The sequence below is a fragment of the Osmerus mordax genome, chromosome 13 (genome assembly GCF_038355195.1).
Source record: "Osmerus mordax isolate fOsmMor3 chromosome 13, fOsmMor3.pri, whole genome shotgun sequence".
Classification (NCBI taxonomy): Eukaryota; Metazoa; Chordata; class Actinopteri; order Osmeriformes; family Osmeridae; genus Osmerus; species Osmerus mordax.
The window spans coordinates 11,188,103-11,201,912 of NC_090062.1; the positions used below are offsets into that span (position 1 = coordinate 11,188,103).

The 13,810-nt window shown below is 43.5% G+C and overlaps 1 protein-coding gene across 2 annotated transcripts in view; it reads left to right on the forward strand.

Moving 5' to 3' along the window:
• ntrk3b (neurotrophic tyrosine kinase, receptor, type 3b) overlaps window positions 1-13,810 on the forward strand; it is a 79,727-nt gene that overhangs the window by 51,878 nt on the left and 14,039 nt on the right. For both annotated transcript variants that reach the window (XM_067248934.1, XM_067248935.1), the window contains exon 11: window positions 10,797-10,985. In XM_067248934.1, the coding sequence (XP_067105035.1) occupies window positions 10,797-10,985 (189 nt within the window). The remainder of the gene's footprint in view (window positions 1-10,796; window positions 10,986-13,810) is intronic.

Consider the following 13,810-nt stretch of genomic DNA (forward strand, 5'->3'; position numbering starts at 1 on the left):
ATTGTGCAGGAGGGCAAAATCCAATTTCCTCCTAACCGCAGAGAAAACAAAAAATGAGGGGTTCTTTTTTAATCATTGATTAATGTTTTTGAGAGAGATTAGTATTAATCTTTGTGTGTATTCTGATAGTGCAAAGTGTGCATGCAGTTCTATTGTATTGTGTTTTCAGTGTCATGTTTTCGGGTGGCTGGAAAGTAATTGTTTGATAGCATATGTCACATATTTAACCTAGCTTTTGTCTGTCTATTGCCCGGCCTTCCTTTATGTCATGTTGCTCTTCTCACAACATGACATTTGGAGCGAAAATAGTTTGGCATTTTGGGGTCTGAGCTATCTAGTACATAATGGGAAGTAACTGACTCACACAATTGTACCTTGCCTACTGTTATCCAGCTCAGTCAAGCTCACAATGAATATTTCATATGACGTTTTCAGGTACACTTTGAAGCTTACGGTGCAGTTGGTGCTGTGTTGTTGCACGGCTGCTAACACACTTTAGACCAGGTTGTCCCTTGTTATTCTGACCCCCAGCTTTGGAGAGGTTGGCTGCCTAAGATTCTGTTTTTGTGTAAGTGTTTTGTGTAGTAAAGTATTTTCTCTCAGTAATGTAAATACAGTTTGGTAATTACAGTACATTTGGTAATTACAGTTTTAAAGTGGGAGAAGACTATATAATCCACATTGAGCCACAAATTGATTAGCATGTCCATTTCCTGCCAGCCATTTCTCCTTCATGCCCTCTTTCTCCCCCGATGCCCGTAGACTAATACTCTGTGTTGTTTTTCTGCTCCACTGGGGTCCAATCGGGCCAATTCCACTCGTTGAGCTTGATAATTAGTGACAATTGTAAAAGTAATTTACAAACTCAAGGAACCTCATTGAGCAAATGGTGCCAATTAACTCTAGATGCTAATGTGGGGAGAAACACGGAAAAGCGCAGTCTGACCCCCATTACCGGAGGGAGGGATGGCCAGGATGTCCCCCTACACCCTTATCCTCCGACCCCAGTCTGACTGTGTGTGTGTGTGTGTTGGTGGCTCCCAGAGATCGGCTGTGTGGAAAGCAACAGAGATGCTGGGATCAACTATGGCTTTAGCTGAAGCTTCTAAAGACATCATTTCCGTAGGCCAACGTTCGAACGTCAGCATTATCATTCCTGAAGTCATTGGGGTATGAGAGGAAACGCCTGCCAGTTTAAGTTTTTTTGTCACTTTGGAGTGTGCGTACATATTCCCTCTGACTGTAGCTCGGCCTGTTAAGAGGGGATGGGAAAATCTCGCTGAATGAAACATGTAAAGGTTGTTTGAATAATGTCTAACACTCCCCTGAGGAAAGTGTGCAGAAGCCATTAAAAACATGCCACATGTAATTCAACAGCAACCTACTGTACGTTCCCCCAAGTGTTCAATCCTAACAGACCATGACATCACCCTCCTTGTGATTCAGTACCGCCGTGATCATTTTCATTTAAATACAGAAAGGACTCTTTGCCTCATAGAACAGTCAGAGAAGACATTTTCTGGAATCAATCAATACAGTTTATAACCTATTTATATGTAGCTTACCATGAAAGAAGGGAAAGAGGAGGCATAGAGAAGCCTACTCATTTAACTAGAAGTTCCACTGACTTAGCGACTATGTAAATATCACTCCTCACTGCCTCCTCCCAGACCTGCCACAGACACTTTCCAATCTGGATAATCCCACGTGTAGATAAAGAGTCACATTTTAACACCCCATCCCCTCCAACCCCCCACACCCTTAATTTCAAACTGTCCCAAACTGGCACTCTGTCACTTACCTTACACATTCTGTCACTTTAACATATTCAGTATTATTTGTATTCTATATTATTGTATTTTTTATTTTATATATATTGTAACTTTATTTTAGATTATATTGTATTTTTATTTTAGATTATATTGTATAGCTCTGCCAGTAGTTTATTTTATTTTGTTGTACATTGTCTACATTCTTTTTGTTCATTATATTTAAATGTTCACTGTTTGCACCTGCCCATCAAAGTAAATTCCTTGTTTGTGACCACTTACTTGGCGATTAAACTCAATTCTGAATCTGATTCTGAATCATACTGCACATGTTTGGGCCCCCTCTCTACCCAGCTTTCCTCTGGGTTCAAACAGAAAGCAGTAGTCTGATTATGTCAATCAGACAGGAGAGCGAGGGTTCCTCCCGGTCCTCAGCCCTATCACTGTAAACAGTAACCACTCATGTTTAAAAGCTTCACTTCTGGTGTTGCTTTGATCCCGGAGGTGAAGGGTGGTGGGTGGGAGGCTGGAATTGACACTTATGAAACTAAAGGACAACCTGTGCCAAAATCTTAACTGAGACAAATACAAGCAGAAGTGATGAGAGGATGGATAGGGATGAGAGTTGCTAGCTAGGATGCTAGTTAGCTTGTGTGGCATAGCATGGTCTGACCATGGTCATACAGACTCATATTCACATGACAGTTGGAGTCCCATCCAATCACAGATCACAACCTCAGCCGATCCCTTTGGGCCCAAGCAGCCTTAGCTAATCAAAGGTCCAGAACCTCAGAGTGTCCTAGAGTGCCATAGGGAATGCTTCTGTGCTGGCGGGCCTGTCTGGGCTATTCAAAGACAGATAGACAGTGAGTGATGGATAGATGGTGTTTATTGAATTGGATCTGGCAAAGAAAAAGAACGGCTTGCTTTTTTGGTTTTCCCCCTCCCCATTTAAAAAATAATCTCTCACAGTATTCTCTCTCTCTCTCTCTCTCTCTCTCTCTCTCTCTCTCTCTCTCTCTCTCTCTCTCTCTCTCTCTCTCTCTCTCTCTCTCTCTCTCTCTCTCTCTCTCTCTCTCCAAAACAACAGATAAGCCTCTGGCAATATTCACAGCCCTCCATGTGACATCTTCTGTTTATGTTTATTTAAATGGGTCTCAGATCGCTGTGGAAGTTGTCCCGTTGCGGAGCCTGGCAGGGGGCAAAGCAGCTGGGCACTGGAATGAAAATAAGGTACGGGACGAGAAGAGGGATGATTTCTGAAACGATGCTGTATGCAAAAAAGTCTGAATGAGACAGATAAAGGAAAGAGAGAGAAAGAAAGAAAGAAAGAAGAAAATGTAAAAGAAGATATTTGTGTGAAATACATTTCATGTAATGGGATACCCTAGTTCTTTGGTCCAAAATAAAGTTACCTGGAGCTTGAAATATACAATAGTCCTGTCTTGCCAGCTTGTCTTCCTATTGAGGTGTTGTTCTCTGCTTGTGCTTCCCAATTTTGTGCTCAGAACAACTCTGTGCTCTGAACATTTTTGCTAAATCGTGTATCAACGGGACTTGACAGAAACCGCCAGGAGAGCCGAAGGGCACCGTATGATTTCTGCTTCTCCAACTGTGTGATTGTAGCCATGCCTAGAACATTCCGACAAGGCACAGCAGCCTGTCGTGGTTAAGAGTGTGGGACTGTGAGAAAGAAACCTCTTATCTGCTGTAGATGTTCCATTGCTCAACCACCCTGCCATTCCTTTTACCTCGATATTTGGTAATGCAGCTATTTGACTTCAATGTTACCATTCTTATGTTTGAGCTGTAGGCAATAACTCTTTCTTGCCAAACAGTCAGCTAGTCAGATAGTCAACAGTCCGCTAGTCAGATAGTCAGCCGGCCAGCCAGCCAATCAGCCAGCCAGCCAGTCAAATTTTCAAATCCAAGCTCTCTTCTACTTGAAGCGGAACATCATTTGACAGTTGCTTTCTCCCGTCTTATGTCTGCATCCACACCATTTAGGAGCTATCTCTGGTCCTTCATTTCTACATGCTTATGGCAGCACTTTGATGTAGCGGGTAAAAGGGGATGTGTAGGGTGTGTATGAGTGCGTGTGTGATGGGGGGACGGTGGGCGCTTAATTGGCCCCATTAGTTGGTTTGACTCCCTCCTTCCTCAGCGCCCCTCCAGTCATGGTGAACCGGATTATGCACTCTATATTTGCCTGTCTTTCATCTTGATGCAGTGCTGCCGGTCTTTCCTCATGTCATCTTCCGTTTCTGTGTTGTGTGCCAGTTTTGGTAGAGTACCATACTGTAGTTCCCCACTCAGGTCTTTGGTTTGGACCTATAAAGAGATCATAGATTTCAACAAGGATCCAGTGATTGTTTATGCTTGTCAGATGAAGAGATGTTGGTGCATGTACAAAGGAAAGCCAGGCTGGAGAGCTGACTCAAGCACTCTTTGTATGTGCAGCTTTAAGTGTGAAATTGGCCTGTCAGACTATACATAAATAGAACCATTTGTAACAAAAATAACAAAGTTAGAACCCTTTTCAGGTCAGAAAAAAAAACAAAAAAAGTCTGGTTCCAAACCGCGTGTGAAGGAGCAAATCGGCTTCAAACTGAGAACAGACTTCTTCCTAGGTTACAAATGGTTTCACCGTGTATAGAACTACTTTGTTGTTCTATACACAGTGAGGATGTCAGGTTATTGTCAGGATAGCAAAGCGTCATCCTCTCTCCAGAACTAGACTCGGAGCAGGAAGTGAAGCGGGCCGTTTGCTGACTCTTTATGCTGGTGATGGATCTCCTTGGGTGCAGGACAGGACCTAATGAAGGGCCATTGATGTTAGCTTGGGAACAGGTAACCTTGGATGGTGGCCATGCCCACAATCTGCAGGTCTGCCATCACTCTACTCCTCTGTCCCTGCCCCCGCCAGACTGAGACATGGATCCACTCAGTGGAATTAGCTTCGTTTTGCAATTTAAACAACTAGCTTAAACAACATGGGAAAAAACTGCAGTTCAGATGGTGAGGAGTTGCTTTTAGCTGTAGTCTTCACAAAGCTGGTACAGGCATCTAATACCGTCTCCACTGCCACAACAGACTGTATAGAAGCCAGTTGAAAGACACCATACCATACTGAGAGGTTTAGTATTCAGCTCACTGGGGACGTCATGACTTTGAACATTTGATACTTGTATTTACTGTTGAACGATTGTGTGATGGTACAGTACAATGTGAAGTTACAGTACAATGGAACAAGGACAGGTAGAGATGACCTCTCAATCATGTGTTCTGGAGCAAAATGACTCAACAGTCTCTGTAAGTGCTGTGATTGCTTCCTGTTAGAGCATGTAGCTCTAGCGGTTACAGGGAACATCCAGCACACACTGCACTCAAGCTGGACCACAATAGGTTAGATATCCTGCTGTAGTCGGTTATTGTGCCGTTGGCACTGTTTTCTTGTGCAGCTCTGTGGTAAATTGATTGCTTTCTCCACCACACACTCCAGCACTTGTGGCCACCAAGCTGTAATCTATAGGTACATCTCTCAATGTACTGTAGGCCCCATCACTTGGAATAATCATGCGTATTGTGTAGATAGTAGTTAAAGTACAAGGACTATGATGCCTTGTATGGGGCAGATAGCATTCATCCAGAGTGTGAATGGTGATCCATATGCGTGTGTCTCTCGTAGCTATCTAATTAGCTTGCTCCCCAGCATTCCAGCCCCACACTAAACAGACAGACAATTTGCTGAAAATCTGTTCTCGTTTGGCCAGCTCCCGTCTGTGGGGGGAAGCAACTATGAATGATAGTTGGTGGGGAAGGAGCCCAAACCCCTGAGGGGGAGGGAACAAGAGGGAGAAGGAATGAGGGATGGGGGGGGTAGGAGGGATAGTGGATAGTAGGAAGGGATAAATGTAGGGGAAAGGTGCAGGGGAGGGAGGATGGGAGAGGTAGGGAGGTAAGGATGATGAGAGGGAGGGGGGGGGTAAAAGAGAGACAGAGTGGTGAATGAAGAGAGAAACTAATAGAGATGTATGAGAGAGAGAGATATGAGAGCATAAAGGTGGAGAGTGTGAGAGAAAGGAGGACTGGCGAGTCAGACAGATAGGGGCTGGGGTTTAGAGAGGGGAGGGGTCTTGAGAGAGCCTAGAGAGTGCTCCATTGACACCTGATTGATTGCTATCCCTGCAGGCCTGCAGAGCACCTATTTTTTCTTTGACATTGTGTGTGTGTGTGTGTGTGTGTGTGTGTGTTTGTGTGCGTCTGTGTGTGCATGAATTTGTACGTTTGCTCACACATGTTCATCAAAGGTAAATGTGTAATGGCCTCAATAACAGTTCAGAGTCAGCTGTCTGGATGATCCAGTATTATCAATTTTAATCTCCCTCCTGTTTTACTCCCCCCCGTCCTTCCCCCACCATCAACCCACTCCCCAACTCCCTCTACACACACACACACACACACACACACACACACACACACACACACACACACACACACACACACACACACGCACACAACTCACCCTCTACTGGTTCTGATGTCTCTCCTGCCTATAGACGGCTCACATCAGCATGCAGGGCCAAATCAAGCCCTGGTGCTACAGGGAAACAGCGGCGCTGATGCACACAATCAGGGGGCCATTTTGTGTCTGGAGGAGATGCATGAGGCTCTTACGCCTCTCTCTGATTTACATGCTCGTCTCGGCCTGCGCTTTGCGTTCGAGAGCCGCTCCGGAGCGTTCCTGCTACTATGTGAAATATGACCATTGAGTGTTAGTGCTGAGTAGAAAGGCAGTGTCCTCATTCAGCCCTGTGGGGATATAAAGCAGAGTATTTATACCTGAAGTGAAAGCTTCAAGGATGTGCGGAAGTTACTGTGAGGCTCTCCTGTGTCCCTCTCCACTTCTCCTTTTCTTTTTCCCTTGTTCTCTCATTCTCCTTTCTCTCTCTCTCTCTCTCTCTCTCTCTCTCTCTCTCTCTCTTTGTCTCTTTCTCTCTGTCTCTCTCTTTCATGGCTTTAGATTTCTGAAATTCATCAAGGATGAGAAACAAACTGACATGTTCAAACTGACGTGATGTTTTCATGGGGATATTTCTGGGGATATTTCTAGGATTTTCCTAGCAGGACAAGACTTGTTTTTTTTCTCCTGATTCTCTGAACCACTCTTCATAATGAGTAAACAAATAGACCTGAGATGCTTGTTTTGGAAATCATGTCATTCCAAATCATTTTGAAACTTGAGCGAAATTGGTTGTTTTCTCTTCTGGGAGATTATGTAGCAATGTGATGTAAGAGATGCAGACATGATAGGAAGCAGTGAGAACTGAATGGGACAACAAATCCACTAACTGCCTAATTTGCTTGGTTTCAACATTGAGTCAAAAAACTGTCAGTGTAAACATGACAAACACTGGTTATGACAAAAATTGGTTATTGAACGACTGAGCAGTGTCAATAGTAGTAACACACCGTGAAACACAAAGGCAAGTTTAGTATTTCCAGAGGGGGTTCAAGTGACACAAGTGACAAATCTCTGGGTTCCTCTTCCCAATAGATTGATTTACAGAGCATTTCAGGACTGGGTTTATTTCCGTCTCTCCCGCACGCACTGCCCTTCTACTTCAGTCTTCACCATTTTTATGCAGCAATAAAGGAAATGCACATTGGGCTTTTGTGGGACGACTATAAATTCTCGATAGCCTACTTTGGGAAGCACCATAAATATCGACTGTCTTAGCTTTCAGCATTTGTCATAGTTGGACACAGCTAACTAGGAAGGAAGAGCTACTGGCGTCCTGAGGTGATTTGTTCTTGAACGCACCTTGTGTTTAGATACCCTGAGGCACACACTCTCTGTTAATGAGGTTAACCAACATTTGCTATATGTTCTACAATACAGTACCTTGGCCGTTCAGTACAGTCAGCACGCATGCCAGAAATGTATGCTGTCAAGGCAGGCTTTCACTTAATTTCTCCTCTGTGCCTTACCACAAAATGCTATGACACTTTTCATTTAACTTCAAACCATCTTATGTTAGCATAATAGCTAAATACTAAAACAAGCTAACAAGCTTGTACTCTAGCCATCATTACAGAGCTCATAATCACGCTTGCCCACTAGATAAAAATACCTGGGCCCTTACCATAAAAGTTGAAGATGTGAGTTCTCAGTTGAAAGCACTAGATTTGAAATCTCATGTTAGTCATCCCCTCAGAGGCTTTCCTTGTTAAGGCTGGTGTTGATGAACGCCATTTGATGTCAGTTATGTTTGAAGATCGTTAGGTGACTTGCTGTTTGAAGAGAGCGCAATCTTCCCGCCTCTATCTCTTCTGATCTGAGACGTATGGTGATTGCCCCACTCCGAACGCTGAACGCCACATTATTGGTTGTGATACATTTATGAAGAGGCAATGATGCAGTACCATACATTCTTACTGTTTCTTTAGTTTTTTTCTACTATGAGTCCGTCTATACATTAGTTATCCCCTGTTCTAGATCCTACAGTAGTTTCATTTAAGCCTGTTTAAAAGTCCTGGCTAAAGTACTACAGAGGCCTTGCCTCAGTGATGTATCATTGCAGTGTTCTTTGCTCATTTAGCATGTCCTCAATTTAATTCAAATCCTAATTAACTACCTTTGAAAAGAATCTGTGGGATAATTACCATGTGGGGGTGTAGCGGAAGCAATCAAGCTTTACGCAATTTATTTCTGACCACAGGGAAAACCTACAGCGGTACCACTTTTCTTTTTTTGTTCTTTTTTTGCTGAGTGTTACCTTCACTAATTTCCTTTGCAGAGGTTCTGAACATTGAAGTAATGGAAACATGACTAAAAAAGCAGCCTGCTGTAGTGCTGTTGTATGATGGTAGTTTGGGTTTCAGCAGGGATTTATTGTATTTTGCCTCCTCTAGAACGTCTTTTACTCCATTTGATTGCTAAAATGGACTTAGTTATTTTCTACTCAGTTTATATGTCGATTTGTGCTGGTACAAAACTGCCATTTTCTTGGTTCCTCTTGTGTTAGGGTGTGTGTTTGAGTTGTTTTTAGGGAACATAACGTCTATTTCGTTCTCTATCAAAATGTCCCCCGAATCCATAATCACATTCTCCCCCAATTTATCACTCCCCCACAGTACACTGATGCCCCTGGCCAACACCTTGACAATATCTTAATGAATGAGTCAATTTTAAAACCCAAAGGAGGTGGAATGATGTTACATCTCTGTTCTTGTATAATAAATTGGATTGACCTCCAAACTCTGGGAAAAAAAGATGACACAAATGTCACTTGTGATCAATTGAATTTGTGAATTAGCTAATGCACCTTCAATGTAGGCTCCTGCATCATACCAAAGCATTCACTTTCTTTGTCACTGACAAACAGTGGAACACTGAGAAAGAGTTCCTCATGTTGAAACTAGTTTGACTAGAAGTTGTGCTGGGTACTTGAGGGAGAGGAAGAAAGAAAGTTTTTCAGTTTGCAGTTTCTCTTAAATAAATCAGTTGATCTACCAGCTTTGCTCTGATGGATTTTCATCAGGAGACTTGCCGTCTGTAAGCCTGTTCGCAGACAGGGGAACCTTTTCAGATGATAAAAAATCCTCTCAGACATCGTTCGCTGTTTTCATCAGGCAGGTGGCATATATGCAATTTTCTGGATGTTCTCAGTCAAGAGGCACTCTCCCAGCCCTAACCCCACGCCACCAACAATAACCCCCTTTGCCCTGTTACTTACCCTCCCAGCCCCTGCCACCAACAATAATATCCTCCCTTTTCAGTGAACTTCACTTCCCAGGGACTTCTGCACCAATGTTGTAGTTCTCAGCCCGGATTGGAGCCAGGCCATCTACGCCCACGGGGATCCATTCAGTGGCTCTGGCAGGCGATGACATCCGCTTGTCTTTCATTTCATGTGGCATTAAAAGGGAGATCACAATACAAGCATCCTTTGAGGTGTCTCTTCATTTGCCACTCTCAGATACTGCAGAAAGTGTTTTTATCACAGTTCATAGTGCCGCTCTGTTGGGCATAACTCATTTCAAGACAATCTGGGCTGATGTTTCAAACACAGTCCCAAGGGGTAAGGAAGGACTTCACATCACATAACTGACTTTGTAATTGTTTAGGTTTGTGGGTGTTTGTGTGGGTGTGTGTATGTGTGTGTGATAGTGTGTAAGTGTGTGTGTGTTTGTTTGCATGTGTACTGTGAGTGAGTATTCTTGGGTGTGTGAGTGTGTGTGTGGTGTGTCTGTTCCTTCTCAGTTTCTCTGGCTGCCTGTTCCAACCGTGGAACTATAATTTAATATGACTGGATATTGATTGTTATTTACTGTGTTGTCAAGGTGAGCAGGAGTCTCAACTTTGTGGGTAAATAGCTCCCCCAACACACTGTTACTAAATCAACACTGTTGACCCAGAACTGTTGACTTTCTGTCTCTTAGTTAAGTCCTAACATTTCTGAAGATTGAGCTTGTCAGAAAACTTGATGTTGACTTTGACACACTGGTGAGCCAAGGACTTGCTTCTGTAAAGTATTAGCTGAACTGTGGATGCATATTCCTGACTTTGTTTTTTGAAGTGTGCTTAGGAAACTATTGAGTACCCACCAAATGAGGAGGAGAAGCCAAAAATCATGGTTCTCTAATATCGGTTCATGACCTCAAGAATATCATGTGAGATGGCAGAAACTGTAAAAGTAAGCTGTGGTGTTAGCATAAGTACTGTGTAGTAAGTTCAAATTAGGTTGTTACAGGGTTAACTCAAAATTCACATTTAGTTGATACTGCTATGATTGGTTGGTCAGAGAGGGCAGGTGGGTGAGTGGACAATAGAACATGATCTGCTGAAGAGTTGCTCCAGCACGTTAAATATGACATTCCACCGACACATCCCCTTGCCATAACAGTCTCCCAAGGCCTGACCTTAGCAGTTTACAGTTGGTTGTTCTGTTGGCTGTAGAGGCTCAGTATCCGTAGGGGTTGAAGCAGTAACCTAATGTTCGTGTTGGCCTTCCTTCCTCTCAGGACCAGTGGCAGTGATCAGTGGTGAGGAAGACTCTGCCAGTCCCCTTCATCATGTCAACCACGGCATCATCACCCCCTGCACCCTGGATGCTGGTCCTGATGCGGTTGTCATAGGGATGACCCGTATCCCAGTCATAGAGAATCCTCAGTACTTCCGGCACGGACATAACTGCAACAAGCCTGCCACCTGTAAGTAGCAAAATAGAGTTTCACTAAGATGCGCTGTTTTTTTAAACATTGTACCCAGCAATCATCATTATTGTAAATACTCAATGATTTTAGCGAGGACAAATATATAAAAAGGAATGCTGCAGTGGCGGACAAGTTAACATGTTGTTACTGTATGTGAAACCTTTTGATATACTTCTAACATAATTAGACTGACTGTTTTTTTGGAGCGGTCTGATAAGTATAAACTTCTCTGCAGTTATAGTGCTCTGCCACTTATTTCTATCTGATTCTACTTCTGACTTTCAGATATCCTCCCTTTTCACTCTTTAGTAATGTGATGTTTGAAGACCAAAATGGGGTGCTTATTGATCCCCGCCACACTTTAATCTCTCTGCATCAGCTTTAAAAGAGATCTTGTTAAGCTGCCGGCCTCCATTTTGATTGTAATTAATTGAAAAATAGATGTAAAAATAGAAGCCTTTCATGAAAGGAGGAGGGAATATTGTTTTAAAGATGATTTTATTGGGTTTTGTCTTGTTCCGTGGTTAAGTGCCCTATCTAAGGACGTGCTCTGGCCCTCGGGCAATGTAAAATTTAAAGTCATCTACAGAGGCAAAGTGATCATATGGCGTTCGCATCTGGTTGCAAAAAGACCAGGCACTTTATGTTTGATCTGTTTAGACAAAAACAGGCTTTTGTGAGCCAGCTCCAGGCATTCAGACAGGCCCCCTTGGGACTCATGTTCCAGGTTGGAGAAAGACAAGATCAGTTTAAGGCCTAATTACTCACAATTACATCAACTGCTCAAGAGAAACATTAGAAACAGCAGTGCCAGCCAACAATCAGGAAAGTCGGATGTCTGTTACTGCCTTCAAAACTAACAAGTCAAGTACGGAGAACTTGAACGATACGTCTTATCATTTTTTCCTCATGGTTTCGAGCAAGCCTTTGCATTTTCTGGATGTTAACTATCCATGGTTTGTTTTGATTGAACATTGTTTACGCTTTGACTGGCAACTCAAAATGGCCATTCGTCTAAATACAGGACGTGTCTTTAAGAAGGGAGCCAATGAGAGGGAAGGAAATCCCATTTAGAGGTGATAAATAAATGAGTCTACTTATGTATTATGAATGGCATGAATTCTTAATATTCAGGCAACGACTGATTTATATCCCGTCATGCCTGCCACAGGAGATCTGTTTGGGAACTAATGAATAAATGACAGTTGGCTCAAATGGAACTTTTTGCCATTGTCATGCACCTGGAATTGAAAGTCAGATGAGGCCTAAAACACCAGTTTTGCAGCCTGCGAGCCAAACATTTCTAAAATTGACATCAGTAATATGGATAATATTCTTTTGTTTGAAGGTACTTCACATGCGCATCCAGATATTTATGGAACGATAAATAACTTGACCTCTGATCTCATCATTGGGTGGAGAACAAGGTCAAGTTGTCAAGAACGACATCCTGTAAGGATGAAAATCAAAGGGCCCCAGCCGTGGCCTGTAGCACATGTCCGTTTTGCTGCACATGAAATATGGACCTGGGAGCCCTCCTCAACCCCCAAGGTGCTTGTGAGAGCTTGGAGGGGAGATGACATGGAGAACAGGGCACGTTGGCCAGCCTTCTGGCTCTACTCTACTTTCCGTTTGATAAATCACTTCACTTACACTGCCTAAGGGCATGCCCTGGGGCCTTGGCCACTACTGGAGGCCTGTCCTTCTGCCTCCCAGCCCCCAGCCCTGCCACTCACTCTCCCTGATAGTTCCAGACCTCCATGGACAATGCTCTGTGTCAAACTGCAACCTTTTTTAGCCACTCAAATGGTAAAATATGGTTTAATTATTGATGTTGGGCCATGGATCTATAATTTATTCATTCATTTACTTGAAAGCTTCTTATCCTGTTGCCTGGAGGGCTTGTGCTGAGGGGTCGGAAATGCATGTGCTCTCAACCCTCCATGTGGGTGCACGCACGCACACACACGTACACACACACGTACACACTCCCTACTCCACCCCCCCCCCCCCCCCCCCCCCCCACAACATGCCCTGGACATTACTTATGTCCATCACAGTTTAGCACATCAGCATTCCACAGAATGCGGGGTGTCACTCAAACAAAGTATCCTCAGAGCCTTGTGGGAGTAGGGGACTACATAAGGGGGAAGAGAAGCTCACACATGACAGGCTCTCTCAGTCAGGCCACATGTCTCTGTTGAGGGCCAGCAATCTACAATTCTAATGTCCTTGGACCTTGCCCCTGACCCTGTGCACTGCTGGGCTGCATTCACACCATTAGGGATCCTCCCATTAGGTAGCACAGTAGGTCCCTGAAAAGGCCCAAGGTACACATGTCTTGACTGCTATTGTTGAAGCCAGGGTGCTCATTAAAATATGAATCAGAGAGGAATTCTGACATATCCTCTAACATAAAAATGTGAGTTTTATAACAGATTCGTTCTGTCAAAGCTGGACTCGGCCAAGCTGCCAGATGTAAAAAGTAAAAACAGTCATTCTTGCAACGTGGATGTGAAAACATGCCCGTATGTTAGAAAACAAGCCTGTCGTCCAAAAGAGGAACTCTGGATGAGCCAAATTCCTATATGCCACAAATCTGTAAACAGGAAATCCTGTATGATTAAAATAACGTGTGGAATCAGCAGAGGTTTTTTCCCCCAAGTGAAATTTAACGGGCCAAACCAAGGGAAATGTAGCCTTATTAAGAAGATAAGGAGAGAATGGCAGGACAATTCCTCAGCCCTAATGACAGATCCCTATCAAACTAACTCTTCTGTCTCCGAGCAACTTTCTTTTGTTTTATCACTCACTCTGCTATT